Raw genomic sequence first — 25,605 nt, forward strand, 5'->3', positions numbered from 1 at the left:
AACACAAGTTTGGTGAAAAGCGGTATACCCAGCAGTTTCTTCGGGAGAAGGCAAAACAAGTTTTGAAGAAAGTTATGTCACGAGGAAGATAACACAAAAAAAAAAAGAAGAGAAAGACCAGTTTTGCAAAAGGAAACGGTTTGCAGAAGAATGAAACATCAGTCTTGAGGGAAGTAGTCTTTGAATGAGTAAGATAACATATTTTGAAAAAATGTTATCCCCAGCAGTCCGCAGAGAAGACAGTACAAGTTTTGAGGAAAGTAGTTTCGAAGAAATATAATTCAAGTTAGAAGGAAAATGGTTGATAGCATCCCCAGCAGGAGTATCGCAACCAACCACCATGTTTAAACTCACAAGTTTTCTTTGTTTGGAACAGTGATGGAAGCTATGTTCATATCAAAGCTTGGAAGGTTGAAATTTTCAAGTGTAATGCCCCAATTCTGCTTACGCAAAGGCTATTGAGAAGATCACACATCACCCCTAGGAGATACACTTCCTAGTCTGGGTCTTTCGGGTTATATTTTTGCTTTAGGAGACGCACTTCCTCCTAAGTTTATTTTACCCATAGGAGACGCACTTCCTCCTAAGTTTATTTTTACCCATAGGAGACGCACTTCCTCCTAAGTTTATTTTTACCCATAGGAGACGCACTTCCTCCTAAGTTTATTTTTACCCATAGGAGACGCACTTCCTCCTAAGTTTATTTTACCCATAGGAGACGCACTTCCTCCTAAGTTTATTTTACCCATAGGAGACGCACTTCCTCCTAAGTTTATTTTTACCCATAGGAGACGCACTTCCTCCTAAGTTTATTTTACCCATAGGAGACGCACTTCCTCCTAAGTTTATTTTTACCCATAGGAGACGCACTTCCTCCTAAGTTTATTTTTACCCATAGGAGACGCACTTCCTCCTAAGTTTATTTTAACCCATAGGAGATGCACTTCCTCCTAAGTTTATTTTTACTCATAGGAGATCCTCCTAAGTTTATTTTTACCCATAGGAGACGTATTTCCTCCTAAGTTTATTTTTACCCATAGGAGACGCATTTCCTCCTAAGTTTATTTTACCCATAGGAGACGCACTTCCTCCTAAGTTTATTTTTACCCATAGGAGACGCACTTCCTCCTAAGTTTATTTTTACCCATAGGAGACGCACTTCCTCCTAAGTTTATTTTTACCCATAGGAGACGCACTTCCTCCCAAGTTTATTTTCACCATAGGAGACGCACTTCCTAAATCAATAGTTCAGTCATAGGAGACGCACTTCCAGGTTGAGTCATTGAAGTTTCACCCATAGGAAACGCACTTCCTGGTCTTGGTCATTTATTCACCCTTGGGAAACACACTTCCTAGTCTTGACCATTTAAATCCATCTTTAGGAGACGCACTTCCTAAGTTTGGTTCATTCAGGTTTTAGGATAGCAGACGCATCTGCTAGTCAGAGTTTTTGGTTTTACTCGTAGGAGACGCACATCCTAGCCTAGTCATTAGTTTAATCTCACCATTGCATCAATAGTATAAGTGGTTTACAATATTGCTAACAATTCACAAATCTTCCTAGTGCAAACTGGGGCAGAAAATTTCCTTTGTTTTGTCTATTTTGTAGCAATCAGGAGCCCCCCCTAAAGAACAGAATGACAATTTATTTTTCAAAGTTGTTGTTGAGGTCAGGATCCCCCCTGAAGAATAGAATGACGATTTATTTTTTTGAAGTTGTTGAGGTCAGGAGCCCCCCTGAAGAACAGAATGGCGATTTATTTTTTGAAGTTGTTGAAATCTCGCCCGCCTGAGGAAAGGAATGATGATTTATTTTCGAAGTTGTTATTGAGGTCAGGAGCCCCCCTGAAGAACAGAATGGCGATTTATTTTCAAAGTTGTTGTTGAGGTCAGGAGCCCCCTGAAGAACAGAATGGCGTTTTATTTTTAAAGTTGTTGTTAAGGTCAGGAGTCCCCCCTGAAGAACAGAATGACGATTTATTTTTCGAAGTTGTTGAAATCTCGCCCGCCTGAAGAAAGGAATGGCGGTTTATTTTTGAAGTTGTTGTTGAGTTTAGGAGCCCCCCCTGAAGAACAGAATGACGATTTATTTTTTTGAAGTTGTTGAGGTCAGGAGCCCCCCCTAAAGAACAGAATGACGATTTATTTTTCGAAGTTGTTGAAATCTCGCCCGCCTAAAGAAAGGAATGGCGATTTATTTTCGAAGTTGTTGTTGAGGTCAGAAGCCTCCCCTGAAGAACAGAATGGCGATTTATTTTTCGAAGTTGTTATTGAGGTCAGGAGCCCCCCTGAAGAACAGAATGACAATTTATTTTCGAAGTTTGTTGTTGAGGTCAGGAGCCCCCCTGAAGAACAGAATGGCGCTTTATTCTCAAAGTTGTTGGTTAAAGTTGGGAGCCCGCCCATATAACAGAGGAATACATTTCAGTCTTTAAATTTTAAGTCTGGAAGTTGGGAGCCCGCCCATATAACAGAGGAATACATTTCAGTCTTTACATTTCAAGTTTTGAAGTTGGGAGCCCGCCCATATAACAGAGGAATACATTTCAGTCTTTAAATTTCAAGTCCGGAAGTTGGGGCCCATATAACAGAGGAATACATTTCAGTCTTTACATTTCAAATTTGGAAGTTGGGAGCCTGCCCATATAACAGAGGAATACATTTCAGTTGTTAAATTTCAAGTTTTGAAGTTGGGAGCCCGCCCATATAACAGAGGAATACATTTCAAGTCAGTAAAGCAGAAGAATACAACCGAAATCCCCAGCAGGAAACAACAAGAATCCCCAGCAGAGGAAGGAAGTCCAATACTCGATGGAAAAATAATGCGAAGCTCCCGAGATGATTTTATCGTAATTGCTATTTAATTGTGTGTTAATTGTTATTGAGAGTTAATTTGCACTTTTATAAATTAATTTAGTTCTATAGGATAATTTAGGATTTTTAGAATTTAGTTTTAGTTTAAAAAAAAGCAATGGAAATAAGAAGAAAATCAGATTGGGCCACCTTTTAATTTAAATCAACCAGGCCCAAACCAAATAACCCCCACCGGGTCGACCCGACCCAGTCCGCCCCATAACCCAAACAAATCCCAACCCCCCTTCTTCCATTTTTTCATTTTTCATTTTTGAAAACCCTAACCTAAAAAAACCTAACCACCCGCCCCCCCTCTTCTCCAAACAACCCCAAGCTCCACCTCCCATGGCTGCCCCTTCCCCTCCACCATCACCTCCCATGGCTGCCCGCCCCTCTCCCTTCGTCTTCAACCAACGAACAATACCCCGTCCCCCGCGTCCCAAACTCCCATGCTTCACGTCCAAACAACCATAGCTGCTTCGTCATTCATCGAACACCAAACGCAGCTGCTTCCTTCTTCAGCCCATCGCACAGCCTCGCAAACACGATTTCCGTCCAGTTTCATCGTCAAATGACCACCACTGGAAACTCAGCTGCAGCTCGTCGTTAACCATCGTCGAGGTCGTCCACCAGCAGCAGCTTCATCTCACGTCGAGGTCGTTGGCAGTCTTGGTTCGAGTTTTCCATTTCCGTTCGAGTTCGTCGTTGTTCATTTCCGGTTAGTTGGTTTAAGTTTCATTTCTGTCCGTATTTTGTTTGATATTCTCGGATCTGAAATCAGTATATGTTTGATTCTTTTATTGTTCGTTGTTTTTCATTTCTTGATTATTTCTTCAGTTTGTTTTTATTCATTTGTTCTTGTTTAGTTTTAATATAGAAGTGTGTTAGTTTAATCACTTGAATCCTTTATCTTGGTTGCAATGTTGTTAGATTTAATTTGAAGTTCGATTGATTATTGAGTTTAGTGATTTGAATCTACTTGTTTGTTATGTTCAATTTGTTACTGTTATTGAATCTGAAAGTATGTTTGTTGTTAAAAATATTGTTCAGTCAAAATGATTTCAGTTGTTTCTTTATTGTTCATCTATGGTTTGGTTCCCTGAATCCTTAGTCTTTGTTTTGATGATATTTGACATAATCTGAGTTTCTAGTTTAAATTTGTTGATGAAATTTGATTAGGAATTGGTTATAGCTGCTGTATTTTGGTTAATTGATTAGGTGAATTGGTTATAGCTAATGTGGGTAGAATGGTAAATTGCAGTATTTTCAGGGGTAGAATGGTAATTTAGTAATTTCATAGGGGTATTTTTGGAATTGAAAATTTGAACAATTATTTATTTTGAGTGTTCTGTCCACTAAGCGCTAATATATTAAAATAATACATAAAATAATACGTAGTGGGGGACAAGACATAATGGTGGGGAACTAATACATTGTTTAATATAGTAGGGGACAAAGCATGCGGTAGTGGGGCAATAAGAGAATTAAATAAGGAAAAGATATGTGTTAGTGGGAATTAATACATTGTTTAATATAGTGAGGGACAAAACATTAGGTAGTGGGATTCAAAAGGGGGATGGGTAGAAGATGGTGGGATTTAATTTAAGTGCTTTGGCTATAAAGAAAGAAGAGCTTGACACAAGTAAAAAAAAGGGTTTTCTGAATATTAAGAGGGGATTCGAGAGAGAATAGGGGAATTTTCTGAATATTAAGAAAGATTTGAGGATTTTTCGGAACAGAAAAAAACATTCTGGAAATCTAAAGAGAGAGTAGTATACACCCGATATACAATCTGCATACACTGGATATACAGAGGGGTCAGAATTTAAGGGTTAAACATTAACTGGTCTTTCAATCTAAAAAAGATTCACTTTGTTTCTGCCCGTTGATTGTTGTTGGTGTTTCTGAATTTTCATTTGGTTTGTTCCTTGAGTTTGGTTGGTTATTTGCTACTACTTCATTGGTTATTGCTGGATTTTTTTTGCTTGATTTTAAAATCTGTCACTGGTTTCTCGTTGCTGGTTGTTACTGGTTGCGGGGTATTGTTGTTGTTGTATGCTACTGCATTTCTGCTGATCTTCCTCTTCTTTTGCTTCTAATATCAGGTACACAAATTATTACACTGGTTCTTGTAGAATGGAAACTGAAGCATAAATATGAAATGAAGAGTTGAAGTTCTGAATTTATCTTAGTTATATTCTGAATTTTAGTTGTATATGTACATTATTTAACTTCCTCTAATTAGAATCATGTAGTTGTTTGATATATATAATGGAACATCTGACAGTAGCTTAGTGGACGAACTGTCTATGTATGCTAGTTAAAAAGACTAATGGTGTAGTAGCTCTGTTCAGTTAGTTCGTTATGGTTTGATGATTATCATGTCTCAAAAAAGCATGTTAGCTGATTTAGACTATTCTTAAACATTCAACAGTTAGCTCATTAAACAAATAGCCCGTTTCGGAATTTGTAGGAATATTGTTTAGCTAGATACTACTGGTTAATTTCAGCATATAAATGGTTTAGGATTAAAATTAGATTGCTAAGTTCTTTAATTTGGCAAACTGTGAGCATGTGTAGTATGATGTAACTAGGTAGTAACATGTGAATGAGATGGCCCGGGTCCAGTTTTGTACCATACACGTTGGGCCTGGGCCCTCATTGGCAACGGACAGCCCTGCTTGCATCATTTTCAGATTTTACGAATCATATTCGGAACCCAACTATAACAACTCGTAAGCATGTAAATAAATTAGGACATTTTCTCTTTCATTTTTAGAGACAAATTTAATAGAAAAAATGTAGGCACTTTAGGATTATCCTTTTAAAATAAATGAGATGAGCCTCGCCCAATAAAACGCACAAGTTGCGGGGCCCTCAATAATTGGTTAATAATTGTATAGACTTCGGATTCGGCCGTTTAGCAAATTTCACGGCCTTACCCAAATAATGATACACTAGTCGCTTTAGGCGCGTACTTTAAGTAACATTACCTTCTTAAATCCGGGTGCACATTTATGTGACCCAAATCCCAATCTCAACAAAGTCGAAATGTGTCTCTAACCACGGGTGCATTGATGTGACGTGGTTCGAGATGTGTTTTCACGACGTTGTAATTCTCTGTTAAAATAATAATAGTAATAAAAGCGGTAAAGAGTTTAAAGTTTGCACATAAGTTCATAATTGTATAAAATCAGATAATCAAGCCGAATATGACAGTTGAGCGACCGTGCTAGAACCACGAAACTCGGGAATGCCTAACACCTTCTCCCGGGTTAACAGAATTCCTTATCCGGATTTCTGGTGCTCAGACTGTTAAACAGAGTCATTCTTTTCCTCGATTCGGGATTCAACCGGTGACTTGGGACACCATAAATCTCCCAAGTGGCGACTCTGAAATAAATAAATAAATAAATCCCGTTTCGATTGTCCTTTAATTGGAGAAACTCTCTTATCCACGCCCCCTTGCGGTTGGCGCGGGCGAAAAAAGAGGTGTGACAGCCTTTATATGACCGTAGTCTTTAATATGGTCGTAGCCTTCGGGTATGTCACTTGGACCTGTTTCTCGATAACTTTTTGAACTTGTCCGAAAAGCTAGTCCCCAAGTATACTGGCCTTGGCCTTTATTTCGAGAGGGTACCTCTTTGAGGTCTTACGAGTCCGAGTTTTTGATGACTTGGATATACTGACTATCCATGACAGTCCCCGAGTATTTCGGGGTGTATTTACGTTTTGGCTCTTGAGCCGCTTTCTGTAGGATTGTAAGTGTAGAGCTCGTATGATAGTAAACTTCTTTGAGACATAAAGTGTTTTTGATATAACCAGAATGCTTCTCCAAATAGTTGATACATGTGTACATGTTTTTCCGTCGAGGCTCGACTATTCTATATTGACACGGTTCATTTGATCGTTTGGCCCATTACAAAGTTCTCCTATTGAGGCCCTCTTATGCGTGAAGTATTTTCCTCAAAATATAACCTCCGAGGGTGATGCCCCCAGTATTCGAGATTGGTTGAAAAGAAGCCTTGAATACTGTTGAGTTTTCCTTAGGTAGCACATAGTTGTTGCCTCATTAAAAACTTTGGCGGTAAAACCCATTTAGGACAAAATCCGATCTAAGGAAAAAAAAAGTGCAACACATCTAATGTCTTTGTGTAAAAAAGGTGTCTTCGAGACCGCGTGCCTTTGATTTCTTCAATCGAAAATCTATAATAAGTTAGTTTTAAACTCGAATGGTCAAAAGGACAAAGTCATACCTTAGCAGTAGTATCGTTTGAGTAGTGATATGTTCAAATTGTTTGGCAGTTGTTCACCTTCCGTTGTGCTAAGTTTGTAAGATCCCTTACCAACAACTCCGAGGACTCGGTACGGTACTTCCCAATTTAGGCTCAATTTTCCTTCATTTGGGTCTCGAGTATTGAGGGTGACTTTCCATAGGACTAAGTCCCCGATTCCAAAGTGCCGAAGGTTGGTCCTTCTATTATAGTATCTTTCGATCCTTTGCTTCTGCGCGGCCATCCGAACAAGCGTTGCTTCTCGCTTTTCATCTAATAACTCGAGGCTAGTGTTCATGGCCTCGTGATTTATCTCCTCTGATGCATGTCAAAACCTGATGTTGGGTTCTCCAACCTCGACGGGGATGAGGGCCTCAGATCCATATACTAGAGAAAACGGAGTGGCCCCTGTGCTAGTCTTCGATGTTGTCCGATATGCCCAAAGGACCTCGGGTAGAACTTCCCTCCATTTCCCCTTTGCATCGTCTAACCTTTTATTCAGGTTTGAATGATAGTATTGTTTGTTGACTCGGCCTGCCCATTTCCAGTTGGGTGGTATGGTGTCAAGAAAATCCTCTTTATTTTATGTGCCTCGAGGAACTCCGTCACCTTGCTACCGATGAATTGTTTCCCATTGTCACATACAATCTCGGCGGGTATCCCGAATCGACATATAATGTGATCCCAAATAAAGTCAATAACTTCTTTTTCTCGAACCTTCTAGAAGGCCTATGCTTTAGGGGTGGGCGTTCGGTATTTCGGTTCGCTATGTAAGAATTTTGGTTCGGTATTTCGGTATTCGGTTTATCAATTGTGTATACCAAATACCATACCAAAATATTTCGGTACGGTTCGGTATTTACTATTTTGGTTCGGTACGGTTTCGGTTTAACAATCAATGAATAATCAATGCTAAATTGCTAAATGCTAACGCCTAACCTATCAGTGCACAGCTGCACATGCAGTCATGCACAATTGGAAGAGGAATCACAAATGCAGTGTTTGCACAATCGAAATTCTAAAGTGTTTGCACAACTGCACAATGTGCACAACTGCACATGGCTCATGGCTGAAAGCCTGAAACAAGAATAACATATTATTCTGCAGACAACAACTTCACAATCTGGCAACTGCAGATGCAAACTTGCACGCCAGATCTGGCAATCAACTTAATAGTTAACACTTAACACTCACAGTGCAATAAAAACACAGTCCAAACTTAAACACATTATCACCAAACAAATAGAGTATTAAACTTACCACTCAAGATGCAAGTTGCAACTATACATCAAACAATGCTAGTAGTGCTTCCATTATTTTCCATATCTAAAGATAATACGACCAAATATGTCATACAAATGAAAAAGCATGATATATTATTTTGAATTAAAATACACACAAAATATTAAAGCTTACCAAGCTCGAGTTCCTCAAGATACTTCAAGTCTTCTTCAACACTAATAGGATTATTCTCTTCTCTAATCCAATCTTGAACACAAATAAGAGCTTGCACACATTTAGTAGTCAATGAACTCCTAAATGAATCAAGAATACGGCCACCAGTCCCTAATAGCTTTAGCCATCTTTTCACCCTTATGACTAGTGATAGGGCAAAAATTAAGTATTCTTTTATGCAACTTCCAATCCCTATCAATGAAGTGGGTTGTCAAACACATATAATTTATTCTTTGTAATGAAGTCCAAGTGTCTATTGTTAGGCAAATTTTTGGTTGTGCTTCTCTAAAAGAACTTTTTAGATTTTGCCTCAATTCACCGTAAACTTCATAACAATTCCTCGTTATTGTTCTACGAGAAGGAATACGAAATAGTGGTTGAGTTTTTCTCATAAACTTTTTAAAGCCTTCATTTTCTACAAAGCTAAATGGTAGTTCATCAGTAACTATCATCTCAATTAAGGCCCTCCTAACCACTTTTTGATCAAATTTCCAAATTGATCCTTCATTATTTTGGCAAGATTGAAAATTTATCTTTGTTTGACTATTATCTTCTGCAATTTTAAGTGGGTATTCTTTGAATCTAAGTAAATGATTCTTCAATCCTGTTGTTCCATTCTTAGATGAATTAGCAGCATAAGCTTGTTTACAATATCGACACCGTGCTTTCCCAACCTCATTAACCACAAATTTATCAAAATGGTTCCAAACGTCAGACCTAGGTTGCATTGCTTTCCTTTTCTTGGAATCTTCACTATCAATGATGTTGGTGTTACTATCTACCGTAATAGGTAAACTTTCACTAGAACCAACATCACTTACTTTACTTGTATCTTCCATCTATACAAAATTAAATAAATATAAACATAAATTAACAATCAACAAATTAACTAATAACTACCTTGATATCAATAACAATCAACAAATTAAGTACCTTGCTACCTTACAAAATTAAACAAATACAAACATAAATTCCCAGTAGTTCAAGTAGTTCATAGCCCAAAGTCAAAAAAAGTTGAAGGTTTCAATGACTCTATTGTTCAACAAATGATCCTGGGTTAAAGAATAAGAGAGTGACTAAATCTTTTCTTGAAATTCTAGAAGCCAACATACTAGAAGATACTGTATTTCATGATTTTCAAAGAGAGCAGTCTGCTATTGTTAGTTGCTCATATGATATGGTAAAGTTCAAAATATCAGACCTAAACAAGGTAATACAATCAAAGGAAAGAGTATGAACGTGATACAGATGATATTTTCCTACTAAAGGGAAAAGCTCGGAACATCAGTTCATTCAATCAGCAATACAACCAAAAGAAAGCGAAACATACCTTTGAAATTGAAATTGAATCGAGCTCGGAAGACTGGAACAGGACAGCAGCGTCTTCGACACTTCGTTTGCCCGGAATCGAATCGAGCTAGAAATCGCCGCCTATAACCCTAAAATAGTTTGATGCAGAAAATCAGAAATTAAATCTCAACAAAAACCTCAGAGAGTAGTCGAGTACTGGGATGAGATCATGAGAATGAGATGAGACTTACAAAACTTACAAAAGTAGTGAAGTTAACCGGTGAAGATGAGATGAGACTCGAGCTCGAATGTCGACTGGTCGTAACTCGACTCGCAGACTGATATCCTAGAGTCGCAGTCGATTCTCGTCTTCTTCTTCTCGTTCTCGATGATATCTCCTAAGCACCGAAGGCTAAAGCAGTAAGCAAACCCTAATACCCTATCTCGAACTCGAATTCTCGATGATATCTCCGACTCCCAGCCCTAGACCCCTAGTGTATTAACTGAGTCTGAGACTCTGAGTGTTGGACTGTTGGGTAATCGTCTAAGTCTAATACCGAAAATAGGTAATTGGGTTTGGGGCGCAGCTGGGCCTGGGTTTGGGCGTGTGGGCTGTGGCTAGGGGTGGGCTTATAAAATAGGTAATTGGGTTTGGGGCTTTGGGGTTTGGGCTGTGTGATATATTACCAAATTTCGGTATTTCGGTTTACCGAAATAGTTCAATTATAAAACCGAAAACCGAACCGAAATACCGAAATTCAAGTACCGAATTAGACCGAAATACCGAAAAAACCGAAACCGAAATACCAAATTAATTTGGTTCGGTTCGGAATTCGGTTTTTCGGATTTTATGCCCACCCCTACTATGCTTCCACCCACTTAGAAAAGTAATCAGTCATAAATAAAATAAATTTAGCTATACCTGGGGCTGTTGGTAAAGGGCCGACTATATCCATTCCCCATTTTATGAAAGGCCACAGGGATAAGACCGAATGAAGTTGTTCTCCGGGCTGATGGATCATCGGTGCAAATCGTTGACATTTATCACATTTTTTGACAAATTCCTTGATATCTTTTTCCATGCTATCCTACTAGTAACCTGCTCTGAAAAATTTTACGGACCAAAGATTCGGCACCGGAATGGTTTCCACAAGTACTATCATGCCCCAACCTTGGGAGGCGTGGCTGGCAACCAGTGCCGCACTGGCCCCAGCGAACCACTCTATAACTCATGATCATTCGACCAAAACTAGAACATACATAGGTCAAGTTAGCTGAACTTATTCCTTTTGTAACTATTATGGGCCCACATGGCCATAACTCATAATGTACAACTGTAAGTGGAAAATACTGAATCACTGAACATTTTTTCTTAATACATGAATATAAGCCGTCAAGGCCTCTGACAGACTATACAAAATGAACCTCTGTCTACAAAGCCTCGAAGATTATTTGACATCGAATGGGACAAGGTATCGGCTTACCCATAAGTCTATAGCAAAATTCTGACGCGATGACTCATAGACTCGGCTGCACTCCGAACAAGGTGGAGTCTTACCGATCCTTCGTTGAAGCCAATCTCGTCAACTATGAGGGCTCGTCAAACTGATTTTCTATACCTGCATGCATGAATGCAGCGTCCCCAAGAAAAAGACGTCAGTACGAATAATGTACTCAGTATGTAAGCCGGAACTAAAACATAACAATAAGTCAACATTAATTAAAGACATATAAGAGTCAACCTGAATCTCTGAAGTGCCACCATATATGCATACGTATCATAATTACATATATATATATATATATATATATATATATATATATATACTGCTTCTCATTGAGACTATCTCTATTATCGATATCGTATGATGCATGACTGCCCAGCTGATCAGTGGTAACTGCCGACCGGCCGTAGCACGGTGGTAAATGTATAAAGATGCATGTATCACTACATTATAAACATTAACATCTTTATCAAATACCTCAGCCACAAACATGCTGTCAATGTCCACCACCCATTAGAATGAAAATCAAACGCTAAGTTCAAAAAGCAAGTTCTCCTTTTCCATAATATTTCAATTTAATACTTTTTGGCTAATTGTCGGAGCTTAAGTTAAAAGTATTTTTTTTTAATATTAGAAAATTCAAGATCATCTTCATACATTGTAAGCTTCACCCTTTTCTTTTTATAGATAATTAGCTCGGGAGATATATCTTCTTTCCTGAAGTCAATTGCTTATGAAAGTCACTGAGAGGCAAAATAGTCTTGCAAGAACTTATTACTAGCTGGAACTTTTCTTTGGAAACCAACAGATACACAATAATAGCTGAAGACTATTCTTCTTGTGGACATAGTATAGCAGTTGACAAACACTTTCTTGTATTTTAACATCTTCTGTTAGAACAAATTAGGTGTGATTGCAGGTGCATATGTCACTTATATTATGAACATTAATATCTTTATCATATACCTCAATAGGGAACTAGATACGTACTTAGACATGCTTGAATATTACTTTACGGGAATGAATAACATGGACATTCTTAATTGCTAAGAGTAGAATCACTTATGGAATATCATTACATTTACGTATTGTCACTTGGATCATGCCAAAAGAAAGAAGGGTTAGCCTTAACATACCTGGAATAGAAAAAATCCGTATTATATTCTTGAGAAAGATTGCACCGTTCTATTTAAGCATTAGTACTAAAAGGAATATAAACCGTTCTATTTAAGCATCAGTACTAAAAGGAATATAAGGACTTTGAAGGCATACGACATATTTGGCTGTTTAAAGTCCGTGGCTGGTGCTTCCTTTCAAATTGTAGTGTTAAGTAACAACCTAATGTAACAGAGCAATACAGCAAACAATGAGAGTGCAGTCAACATGATCCCTATTCTCCATAGGCCATCGAATCCAACTACGCCATAAATGTTGTTCTGCTTATCATATATTCAACGCATAAATCCACTGTCAAAAATATTTTGTCATGTTAAAAAAACGCCTTTGTCCATGCTTCTCTTTCAAACAGAATAGCGGAATAATTTCCATCTAACAATGTTTACAAACTAAATCGGTGATCATTTTCTTTACCATAAAATATTCTCACCTAATCACAAACCTATAAAATTGCTAATGGAATGTGTCTTGAACTTGGGTTGCCACCTAGATTGACTATATTAATAGTCACCACTTGAATAAAGGGGGGCTGCCACGTGGTGTATTATCCCAACCATTTTAGATAATTACCGATTTACCTCGCATAATTAAGAATTATCTCAAATTACTTAAAATACTATTTATTTTTAATACACTTTATATAACTTACTATCATGATCATGTGGTATTATATAAAATAAATAAATACACTATTATTTCCTTAAAACGTTCATGTAAAAATACATATATTTTCTCCACTTCTAATTTTCCTAATCTCATATAAAGAGTAAAAATTTCCGTACGCTTAATTCTTAAAATGGTAAAAAGATAACCTTCTTTTCGTGTGCAAAAATAATTTTTATCTTTACAATAAAGAAAATCTTATAACATTTCTCATATTATCTATGTATATCATTTAAAGCATATTCGAAAGTGGTAATATTAATAACTATATAAAATCATATTTTTTTAAATAATTTTTTTTTACAAAAAATGTTTCACTCAAAATACCATAGCAAAATGTATCTAACAGTATCAATATTGTTAAATTCACGGGATGTAACAAGTACCTTCGTGGATTTCTCGTAGAACATAATCGGTGTCCCCTGGCCCCAAGCATACCGCCAATGGTCCATCGAATGTTCTTCGATACAATGTTCCATCTTCGTCTAATGCGAACCTAGCAGCCTTGGCTTGTAGGGCCCTCGATTCTTTGTGGTTCGATAGAAGTTTTCCACTCTTCAAATAGTCAATGTACTTATTCCTCCATTCCCAGGTCAAACTCATTGAATTTATCTCGGCATAACCCTCTTCAACCACAGACCTCGATAATTGGACGACAGTCCCTGGGACGATGTCATATTTTTCGACTGAGGATCCCAGATTAGCAAGTGCATCGTCCTTGCTATTTTGTTATCAAGGCACATGATCCATAGTCTACTCATTGAAGCGGTGCAAAGTTACCTGTAGCTTGTCCAAGTACCGTTGCATTCTATTCGCTCGAACCTCAAAACTTTTGTTTACTTAGTTTACCACCAATAGAGAATCGCATTTGGCCTCGATGACTTCTGCTCCCAAGCTTTTAGATAGCTCGAGACGTACAATCATCGCCTCGTACTCGACCTCATTGTTAGTTAATCTAGGAGTTTTGATAGATTGCCTAATGGTATGACCAATGGATGGTTTTAAGACAATGCCAAGCTCGGACCCTTTTACATTCGAGGCACCGTCCGTAAAAAGGGTCTATACCCCCGATGATGTACCTGAACTCAGCAGGAGTTCTTTCTCCACTTCGGGTACGAGGGTCGGCAAAAAATTGGCCATGAAGTCTGCTAGGATTTGAGACTTGATGGCCATTCGGAGTTGATATTCGATATCGTACCCATTAAGTTCCATGGCCCATTTGGCCAATCGGCCCGATAAATCGGTCTTATGCAAAACATTTCGAAGGGGGTAAGTGGTTAATACACATATAGGATGACACTAAAAATATGGTTTTAACTTTCGAGATGTGCTTGTCAATGCAAGTGCTAATTTTTCTAGGTGAAGGTACCTAGTTTTAGCATTTCCTAGAGTCCGACTTACGTAATAAACAGAAAATTGTGTACCTTGCTCTTCTCAAACTATTACACCACTTATCGCTATCTCGGACACTGCCAAGTATAGGTAAAGCTTTTCATCTACCTTCGGGGTGTGAAGCAAAGGTGGGCTCGATAAGTATTGTTTCAATTCCTCTAAGGCTCACTGACATTCGGGGGTCCATGCGAAATCCTTTTTCTTTTTGAGAAAAGAAAAGAACCGGTGACTCCGGTCCGACGACCTCGAAATGAATCGACCCAAAGCAGTTTTTCACCATGTTAGCCTTTGCACGACCTTCACACTTTTCATGATCGTGATATCCTCGATAGCCTTGATCTTATGGGGGTTGATTTCGATACCCCGATTTGACACCATGAAGCCGAGGAACTTACCCGAGCCAACTCCGAAGGCACATTTTTCTAGGTTAAGCTTCATGTTATATTGCCTCAAAATTTTGAATGTTTCCTGCAAATGAACTAAATGGTCCTCTGCGGGCGGACTTAACCAACATATCATCAATATAAGCTTCCATTGTTTTGCCTATTAGTTCTTCGAACATTTTGTTAACTAGGCGTTGGTATGTAGCTCCTGCATTTTTTGCCCGAAGGGCATTACATTGTAATGGTAAGTTCCAAATTTAGTAATAAACAAAGTCTTTTCCTGGTCCTTAGGGTTCATCTGAATCTGATTGTACCCAGAGTAGGCATCGAGAAAAGTTAGGGTCTCGTGGCTAGCCGTGGCATCGATCATACAATCGATGCTTGGCAAGGGGAAAGAATATTTTGGGCATGCTTTATTCAAGTCCTTATAATCTACGCGCATTCTACGTTTGTTTCCTTTTTTAGGAACTACAACTACATTGGCTAACCACTCGTGGTACTTTACCTCCCGGATAGATCCTATTTTAAAATGTTTGGTTATCTCATCTTTTATGAAAGCATGCTTTACCTCGGACTGAGGCCTCCTTTTTTGTTTCACCGGTTTGAACCTGGGATCGGTGTTTAGCCGATGTGTGGTGATTTCTGGTGGAATCCCTATCATATCTAAATGGGACCAAGCACAACAATCCATATTATCAATAAGAAATTGAATGAGTTTTTTTCTGAGTTCGGAGGTTAATCCCGTTCCTAGGTATACCTTTTTCGATCATGTATTCGATCAAAATGACCTACTCCAGCTCCTCGATATTTGATTTGGTTGCATCGAATTATTTGGGTACGATGAAGGTTCGAGGAGTAAGGAAATCCTCATCTTCGTCTTCGATTACCTGTTGTTTTGACTCCATCGAGGCTGGAGGTGGTGATTGCTATTTGGCCGCCTGCTTACCTTCGGTGCTCGATTTCCCCAAGGTCAAAGGCTCTGGTATCGGCACCACTTCCTCGATTGCAAACATTTCTTTTGCAACATGTTGCTCTCCGTAGACTGTTTTCACTCCTTCTTCTGTTGGGAATTTCATCATTTGGTGAAGAGTTGAAGGCACTGCCCTCATGTTATGTATCCATGGTCTCCCGAGGAGTGCGTTGCACCTCATGTAATCCACGATGACATGGAACTTTGTATCTTATATGGTCCCGGCTACGTTCACTAGCAGGATAATCTCTCCCTTTGTTGTTTCGTTTTCCATGTTGAAGCCATTTAGGACCCGGGACACATGTACAATCTGATCTTGCAGGCCGAGTTGATCCATGACCCTCGATCTGATTATGTTTGCAGAGCTACCTAGATCCACCAAAACACGTTTAACTTGAATTTTATTTAAAAGGATAAAGATTACTAGTGCGTCGTTCTGAGGTTAAGATATGCCTTCTGCTTCCTCGTCACAGAATGATAAGACGTCCTCGGGCACATAGCTCCGAGTACATTTTTCTCTGGTGATTGATACTTTGGTGCGTTTGAATACATGTCGTTGAGGGACATCGACTCCGCCAATGATCATGTGGATTATATGTTGTGGTTCTTTCTCTTCATTTTTCCTTGCATCTCTCTCCCTGAAGTGATTCTTATCCAGATCACTTAAGAATTCTCGAACGTGGCCCTCGTTGAACAAATGAGCCACTTCTTCCTTAGCTGTCTGCAGTCTTCTGTTCGATGACCATGTGTGCCATGATACTTACACATCAAAGTTTGGGTTTCTTTGAGAAGGATCAGTCTGTATAGGCTTGGGCCATTTGGTGTCTTTGATTCTCCCAATAGTTGAGACAATCCCTGACGCAACTATGCTAAAGTTGTACTATGATAATCGAGGAGCCTCGGCGGGGCCAGTATATTTATCGAACCTGCTCTTACTTATGAGTCCCCGAGAACTTTGGCCTCGATTGTTCTTCTGATCGTTCCGATGAGTGTTCCGACCTGAACCGTTGTTCCTTCGATAAACATACGGCTGATACCATTCTTTGTTGAATCTCGATTCTCGGTCTATGTCCCTCGGGGGCTTGGCTGCGAGTCTGTTAGGGTGAACCGAACCCGAGGGGGCTCCCAACTAATCGTGCTAGACCCTGATTTTTGACTGGTAACGATTGTGCACATCCGACCATGTCACAGCTGGATATTCGATCAAGTTCTGCTTTAGTTGTCGAGATGCAATCGAGCTCTTTTCATTCAAACCCTACGTGAAAGCTTGTACTGCCCAGTCATCCGAGACCGGTGGTAATTCCATTCGCTCTATCTGGAACCTAGATACGAATTCCCTTAACGTCTTGTTGTTCCTCTGTTTTATCTTGAAGACGTCCGATTTTTTCGTGGCCACCTTTATGGCCCCGGTGTGTGCTTTCACGAAGGCGTCTGCTAATATAGCAAATGAATCAATAGAGTCAGCAGCTAAGTTGTGATACTAGATCATAGCTCCTTTTGATAGTGTTTCCCCAAACTTTTTCAAAAATATTGACTCGATTTCATTGTCATTCAAGTCATTTCCTTTGATCTCACAAGTGTATGAAGTAATATGCTCGTTAGGGTCGGTTGTCCCGTTATATTTGGGTATATCGGGCATGTGAAACTTCTTGGGAATGGCCATCAGAGCCGCACTCGGGGGGAATAGTTTTTGTATGAACTTTTTGGCATCTAAACCTTTCAAGAGCGGAGGTGCCCCGGTATCTGATCAACACGGGAGTTGTAAATCTCCACCTTTTTGTCATTGTCTTTAAATTTCTTTTCTCTGGACTCGATCCTCTTAGTAAGCTCTTCGAGCATCCTCATAATGGTGGGATCAGCCCCCAAGTTATTTCCGTTCGATCTCTCCGGTTCTGGTTCAGCATGTCGAGTATTTTCATGTTCACCAACGCTCGGAGTCTTATTCTGACTTTGAAGTTGAGCAATGGCGATTTTCTAAGCTTGTAGCATTTCAAATATCACTTGGAGGCTGATTCCTCCATCTCCCGTTCCTCGTGCTCCTTAGCCACCAGATCGGGCTTTCCTACGTTCATTCCCTACGGGGTCTGCGCCTGAATTCGCGTTTAGAGCATTGTGTGAACTGATATCAACTGCTCCATATTTGGCACTTCCTCAAGGTTTATTGGTGGTACACCGACCCATATACTACTGTTTTCTCCAAGACCTTCGTTGTCATGAACATGTGCGTTTTGTGTGCTAGACATGTTTCAGCCTAAGAATCAAAAAATCTTGATAAGAAAAAGTGTAAAAACAACGTGTGTAATGAGAATCAGTAAATAAATAATCACTATTATATTTAGTCCCAAGGTGGGCGCCAAACTGTTTACCTCGAAAATACGAGCAACAATTAAATTTGATTTGTGGTTTTAAAGATATGTGATTTAGTTCAATACCAATTAATAATCAAGAAATATGAAGTAGAAATGAAAGAGACAAGTGAATCAAACCAATTTTACTCAGCAATAGTGACCTCAAGCTTAGTGATCTCGAGGTGGGCTTAGAATAGTAAGAACAATTAAGTAAGAAAATAAAGTAAGAACAATAGAGCTAAGGACAATTGTGATGAACAGTAGGCGAAAAAGTAGAGAGTATATTCTTTGCTCAATGATTAGATGATGTTACAAATGATTGGGGTCCCCTTTATATAATAAGGGAATCCCTAAATAAGGTATATTTCTATTTACAGTAAGAAATATTCTTGGTACAGCTGTCTAACCGCTTAGTACAGAATCGTATGATCTTATTCCGGGATTTGAGCTATGATCTTGGGGACGTAGCAGGAATCTAGCTCATTCTGTTACAAACCCATAACGGTACTATTTCGGGGTCGAGCACATTTGGCCTCGGTATTCCTCGAACTCCTATCTCCGGGCATTGCACTCTGCCTTCGAGCTCGAGTCTGGTCCATCGGTTTCGAACTCAACCTTGCCCGGACTCAGGCCTAGGACGGAACCTCGAGCCTATAAATCGGAGGCATATGATTTTGACCGTATACAATACAAAATGTATATATACACAATAAATAAATAAATAAAAAAATTTAAAAAAAAAAAAAGAGAGGAAAGAGTTTGGAAAAGCGGCAAGATCTCGACTTGTAGTGATGTAGCATCGAAAATGACGGTGGGAGAAAGTAGAATAGTAGATGTAGAATACAAGGTTAAGGTTGAAATATTTTACGAGGGTGAGGAGTAGAAGGAAAGCAGCGAGTATTAAGCGTCAAAATTTTAGAACCTCGAGGGAGGCAGAGAACACACACACACGCACACGCTCTTCTCTCTCTCCTCCAATTCCAAAATTCAGATCTTCACTTAATTCCCTCTTACTTCTGTCCTCTCACACGCAAAGAAACACATCCCACATGCCCTTCTCTCTCTCTACAGGACAAAGCAAAGTGAGTAACTTTTACTGACACAAGAGAGATATACTACTAATATAGGTAGCAATCCCATTCATCAGTTTCCTCACATTTTCTGGATCGGCATTTCTCACAATTTGAGATCCATTGATCTCTGCTGTCTACTTTGTTTTGTCCTAAATTCCTGCCCCTCTCTGTAACGAGTTGGGTGGGTGGGTGGCTGGCTAGATCTTTGCTCAATTTTACTTGAGCATATACAACTGAATTTAGTTTAATTGTCTTAGCAATATGGAGAGCGAGAAGAAGGTTTCTCCGGTATCAGACGTGGGGGCATGGGCGATGAACGTTGTTAGTTCGGTGGGAATTATTATGGCCAACAAGCAACTTATGTCCGCCAACGGTTATTCTTTCACCTTCGGTAATATTCCTCAGATCTCGTTCTGAATTTTTCATTTCTTATTTTTTTGATTGATTGCACAAAATATGCACTCTTTTCTCCCATACTACCTTAGCTCGTAGAGGTGGATCCACGATTTGAAGGTAGCGGGTGCACGAATGCATTTATTTATCTTAGACGTATCAATAAATACAAAATGTAAATGTCTGCATCCGGTTGATTCGGTCGGTTTTGGATTAATTCAGCTCAAGTTATTCGGTTTTCGGTTCATAAATAGACAATCTGATCCGAATCTTAAATTTGTATTCATAATATGTTCAATTATGAACCAAGAAGAAAAATAAATAGACAAGTATCCTATTTACAGCTCATATCAAGCTCAATGGAGCATATATTCAATTCTCAACTAGAAGCATATGAAAATTTAAACCTCAAATTTTTTACTTAATAGAAAAAATGTTTGATACGGGGGTGATATTCAAAAACTGAGGTATCAACAGTATAATTATTACTAGTACCTATAGGTTGAGATGAATTCAGATAAACTCTTTTATTAACTAGGCACGAAAAATCGAACAAGAAGGAAAATGGGTTGTATTATCTCGGTTATCAAAAAAAGAAATGGAGGCCGGATTGGTACTATTTCTGCAATTGCTTATCTGGCCTTAGACGGCACTTCCTGAAAATATTGCTTTTAGAACTTATCTGGTAAGATATAACATCTTTTGTTATGGTGGTTAAGTGGAGAAGCGTAGAGGGGTGGCCCCATATATCTATCGAGTTTTGTATTGTGTGCCACTGGTCTATAGGGATATTTGGTTATAAAAAAGAAGTCTTTTCTTGTGGTATGGAAAACCTTTAGCATCAGGCTTTATGTGCCTTATTACATCAGGCTTGTCATCAGTTGTTATTAAAAGGGCAAGGTGGTAGGCTTTATGCCTATCTGGGGAGAAGATATATATATTTATGTTATTTTTGCTTTGTAGAAGCATGCATCCAGCTGAAATCTTTTAGTTGAAGGACATAGGAAGTACATGTTACTATCCATTTGATCATATAATGTATACGTTCAATTCCAAATGTTCGTCCTGTCATTTTTAATTTCATGGTTTGTTTCCTCCAGCTACAACGTTGACTGGGTTCCACTTTGCTGTGACGGCGCTTGTTGGGATGGTGTCAAATGCCACAGGGTTTTCCTCATCAAAGCATGTACCTTTGTGGGAACTTATCTGGTTCTCAATTGTCGCAAACATGTCTATCACAGGGATGAACTTAAGTCTGATGCTCAATTCAGTTGGATTTTACCAAGTATGATATTGTCTCTTTTGTTGTATACTCTACTCGCTTTTGTGTTTTGTCCTTAACGTTTCTTGTTATGTCTTGAATTTTCTTCATATAGAAAAGACAAGTCTTGGATTCCCGTTATGTTGGTGAATAAGATTTGTTAACAACTTTATAATGCTATCAGCTTTCAGTCTCCTTTGGTCGGAAAAGAATATGATTACTAAAACAATTTTCACTAGAACTTTTCATCTGTTTCTTGCATCCCTTTGCTCCACATTTTGAATTTAGACCCTTAAAATCGTTACATATCAGTTTTACCTATCAGCAGAACAACAACAACAACAACAATAACCCAGTGAGTTCCCACAAGTGGGTTTGGGGAGGGTAGAGTGTACACAGATCTTACCCCTACCCCGGAGAGTAGGGAGGCTGTTTTCAAAAGACCCGGAGAAGAAATTGTTTGATATTTGTTTTAGGTGCATTGAAGTTACAAATAACAGATAAAACTTGGTACTTGCTGAAATTTTAGCTTCAAGTTACTATGGTCCAAGTATGTATGCGTTACTAGCTAGCTATGAAGGGTGTACTTGGAACAGCTTTTACAAGATGATCCCAAACCTTTTCCTTTTCGAAAAAAGGATTTCGTTTTTTTATTTTTTCATAAATTAGTTTGCTAACTAATTAAATAAATAAATGTGTTTGGGACCGTAGTTGGTGATATAGTTCATGATCTGTTGACGTGGAGTTAACTAATATCTATCAGTATCTTCATCATCTGAAATGATAACTTAGTTTTGCTTTGAAAGGAAGAGGAGGGAAAGAAAATAGGAAAAATGAGAATGGAATATAAACTAGGGTTAGTAATTTTCTTTATTTGATTGGACATTGGTTTAAGAGGAAAGTTGCAGGAAAGGGAAATTTATGTTCCCTACTTCTCCTTGATTGCAAATCAGTTAGTAGAATGAAAACCAATAATAGAAAGAAAGGCTGCTTTCCCTCATTCCTAGGGATTCATACATATAATTAGCTGCAGTGTTGTTTTTGCTCAGGAATTCAATTTAGTCTCATAGTTCTCCTTTAGTACTTATTTTTTTATAAGGATATCTCCTTGGTAATCATTACAATTGATTATAGTTCTTAGCAAAGCAAGTCCATCTAAACCTTTTAGCATGTATTTGATGAAGAAAAAGTGGTTCAATGAAGTTCTTTTTTCTGTTATTTTTTGGGGATGGAGTGCCAATAAAGTGTGCCTTTTCCCAAATGCAGGTGGTCCAATGAAGTTCTTGTATGTGCATAAACTTCTAGTAGGTTTGCATCCACTAGGACAGTGACTTTAGGCTCACACTCCTATTGCAGAAGTAAATTTGAAGATTAGTTGGTCAAAAATATTGATGTCAGTTCCCTTTTCTGCTGAAAATTCATTTAGGTTTAAAAAGTTATCATTGGCAGACTTTAATGGTTATTGAGTTTTTAGCATTCAGAGTAGTTTTACTGACCGAATTGTCTGGATGCAGAAGAGCTTCTTTTTTTTCAAAAATGATTAACAAGGATTTGAAGCATTTATTCTTTTTGGCCTGATGGATCATTTACATATTAGATCTTTCTTTATGGTCGTAACTCTCATATATCTACTGATAAGTTAATTAATTTTGTGCACACTAGCACCACCGAAGTGCTTAAATGTCTTCTAAACACTCAAGCGGGGACAATAGATTCATGAGCTCCTCTATGCGTTCCTTGTGTATCTCTTTACACCAAAAAGCAGAGCATCTTAAAATCTTTTTGGAAGCTGACTCTGCACTAAGAAATACTCTATCTTCTGCATTGGTATTGTTCTGCCCCTCACTCATCACACTGTCATATTCAGGTTCAGTGTCTAATGAGCTGTTTGCTGATGTGTTCCTTCATGTTTGTCTCATGTTGATCTTTTCATTGGTTATTGCTTTTTAGAGAAGAGTTAGTTCAAAACTGCTAGCAAGCAGAGAAGAAGTGGATCGGTAGTCGTTATTTGAGCTGAACCAGTTGCTTTTGTTTTACTGAACTCCAATAAGTTGTAGGTTAATATGTATTATAGTATACTAGCAGTTAGCACTTGTTTTATTTTTGTTCCTTGGTGAAATTTCATTTTATAGGCCTAAATTTTTCCATTTTATTGATGTAGATCTCAAAGTTGAGCATGATTCCAGTGGTTTGTGTGATGGAATGGATCCTTCATAGTAAGCGTTACTCGAAGGAGGTTAAAATGTCGGTTGTGGTTGTTGTTATCGGTGTGGGTGTCTGCACAGTAACTGATGTCAAGGTTAATGCCAAAGGTTTTATTTGCGCTTGTGTTGCAGTTCTGTCGACATCATTGCAGCAGATTGTGAGTATAGTCTGGCTTCATAGCTTTACTGGAAAAGACTGAATAATTAAAAAGATTCCCCAAAAGAGAAATATTTGGTGTGGATCTGATTTAAGATCGCTAGCATCAAAAGTTTAACGATAAAGTATGTTGAGGTTTCTTTTGTGATTTGATTCCATCTATTTATGTGGGTTTAATTTGTCATTACAAACTTACTTAGTTTTTCTTTCTGAGGGACAAATTAATTTATTAGGGAGGCTGTGATAGTGCTATCCAACTTTTCTATCCTTAAAAAAGATGCCCTCTTTCTATGAGAAAGCTAAAGGGCAGAAGCCTAAATTTTTTTCCCTTTTTCCTTTCTTTCCTTTACTCTCTATAGAAGTGATGAAAGTTGGCTTTTGTTTTTGCTTCTTGTTATAGCGCAGGGAAGAAGTAATTACTCTATCAGACCCCTTTATGCGTGACAAGGATCCCTTCTTGTTCTATAAAGCTAAAGGAAAGAAGTCTCAAAATTGTCATGTATTGGTTTTAATTGAGGGGTAAAAAGGGGAGAAAGGAAAACATAAAGTCGACTTTTTTATTTGCTCACTGCTTTGGTCCCTGTTCAGTTGTATCTAGAGCAAAAGCGTGCTTCTTGCAATTGCAGAGTTTAGAAACAGTTACCAGAGATATCCTGTATCTTCAATGCAATAAAGAAAGAATTTCCTGCTGGCCCAATATATATACTCCCTCCCTCCGTTTCAATTTGTGTGAACCTGTTTGACTGGGCACGAAGTTTAAGAAAAAATGAAGACTTTTGGAATTTGTGTGGTTATAAAAGCTTCTCATTAGGGGTAGAATTGTAAGTTAAATTGTTTCCAAATTTAGAAAGGAGTCATTCTTTTTGGAAAAGACCAAAAAGGAAATAGGTTCACATAAACTGGAACGGAGGGAGTATATTTTATTATCAAGCTCTCACTTTTTTCAACCAAATTAGCTTGTTGCTTAATTCTTTAACCCCCATCTCTTAAACTTGTTGCATTTGTGTGATCAAACAATGGTTTTCTGGTGCAGTCAATAGGCTCTTTGCAGAAAAAGTACTCAATTGGATCCTTCGAATTATTGAGTAAAACAGCTCCGATACAAGCTTGCTCCCTCCTTGTGCTTGGTCCTTTTTGCGACTACTATCTTAGTGGAAATCTATTACTAGACTACAAGTATACCTCTGGTGCAATTGTAAGTATCAACCAATCTTTTCATTCCCAGATTATGATGCATATTTGATTGGTCCTTTTTCTGCCTACTTAGCTTTATGTGCTTTGATCATTGATGTGTGGCACTTTCTGCAGTTCTTTATACTCCTGTCGTGTTCGTTAGCTGTTTTCTGCAATGTGAGTCAGTATCTCTGCATCGGGCGATTCTCTGCAGTTTCCTTCCAGGTTCTAGGCCACATGAAGACAGTGTGTGTGCTGACTTTGGGCTGGCTGCTCTTTGATTCTGCATTGACTCTTAAGAACATTTTGGGTATGCTTGTTGCTGTTGCCGGCATGGTGATCTATAGTTGGGCTGTGGAGGTTGAAAAATCCAACACCAAGAGTCCCCATGCTGCCAAAAACAGCTTGACAGAAGAGGAGCTGAGATTATTGAAGGAGGAAATGGAGAAGACAGACGTTGAAGTCGGTCAGTCCAAGGCCTAAATTGAGGTCTCTATTGTTAGCCATCACGTAATATAGCTTTTTGGATCAATTTGCATGTAGTTTATACTATTTGTTGCATTATTCATTGGACCTCCTACATTTGGTCCCAATTTGGTGACCTTGGATTGTTTTGAATAGTTACTGAATATTTTGTTCTTTATCCAAGTCCGCTAGGGTTCATACCATTTACGCTACTGTTATTTTACATAATTCGTTTGATTTAATTTTAAGTCACGACCCACGATAACCAGTGCATAGTAATTTATAATAAGTCAGTAATAGGCAAGCAGAGAAGGCTTGATACACACCGAGTGAGATCTTGACATGGATCTTAGATGATTAAAAAAAACACAGAAAAAAATTACTGTATACTGTAATAAATTAGTTCATGGAAGTTTCTCTGTGGAAGTTGATTACAAGTGACTCACGGCTTTGGTTTGGTAGTAAAAATGTAATGTCAGATTTGTGGATTAAGCTCAGGTCATGAACTGCTTCTAACAAATCTACCGGGTATCGGACCATGCGTCGATAATCCTCAGAGATTCTTCAATT

The 25,605-nt window shown here is 38.5% G+C and overlaps 1 protein-coding gene and 1 long non-coding RNA gene across 2 annotated transcripts; one reads left to right on the forward strand and one right to left on the reverse strand.

Moving 5' to 3' along the window:
• Positions 1-8,366: 8,366 nt before the first annotated feature.
• LOC142174156 (uncharacterized) lies at positions 8,367-13,003 on the reverse strand. Its single transcript, XR_012703494.1, has 3 exons — positions 12,650-13,003; positions 8,544-11,491; positions 8,367-8,453 (listed from the first exon to the last, which is right to left on the reverse strand). It is a non-coding gene; the product is annotated as an uncharacterized LOC142174156 (long non-coding RNA).
• A 6,157-nt stretch (positions 13,004-19,160) lies between these two features.
• Positions 19,161-25,218, forward strand: LOC107795565 (UDP-rhamnose/UDP-galactose transporter 3). The gene is made up of 5 exons (XM_016618229.2): positions 19,161-19,773; positions 20,876-21,060; positions 23,198-23,398; positions 24,431-24,592; positions 24,706-25,218. The coding sequence occupies exons 1-5, from the start codon at positions 19,644-19,646 to the stop codon at positions 25,051-25,053; spliced, it is 1,026 nt and encodes a 341-aa protein (XP_016473715.1). The 5' UTR covers positions 19,161-19,643; the 3' UTR covers positions 25,054-25,218.
• Positions 25,219-25,605: the final 387 nt, after the last annotated feature.

Source organism: Nicotiana tabacum, chromosome 20 (genome assembly GCF_000715075.1).
Source record: "Nicotiana tabacum cultivar K326 chromosome 20, ASM71507v2, whole genome shotgun sequence".
NCBI lineage: Eukaryota > Viridiplantae > Streptophyta > Magnoliopsida > Solanales > Solanaceae > Nicotiana > Nicotiana tabacum.

Bases quoted from the DNA above. Each gene is read 5' to 3' on its own strand.
- LOC107795565 (XM_016618229.2), top strand. From the start codon at position 19,644: ATGGAGAGCGAGAAGAAGGTTTCTCCGGTATCAGACGTGGGGGCATGG. The intron at 19,774-20,875 runs GTAATATTCCTC...TGTTTCCTCCAG, and splicing joins CGGTTATTCTTTCACCTTCG to CTACAACGTTGACTGGGTTC. The intron at 23,399-24,430 runs GTGAGTATAGTC...TTTCTGGTGCAG, and splicing joins CGACATCATTGCAGCAGATT to TCAATAGGCTCTTTGCAGAA.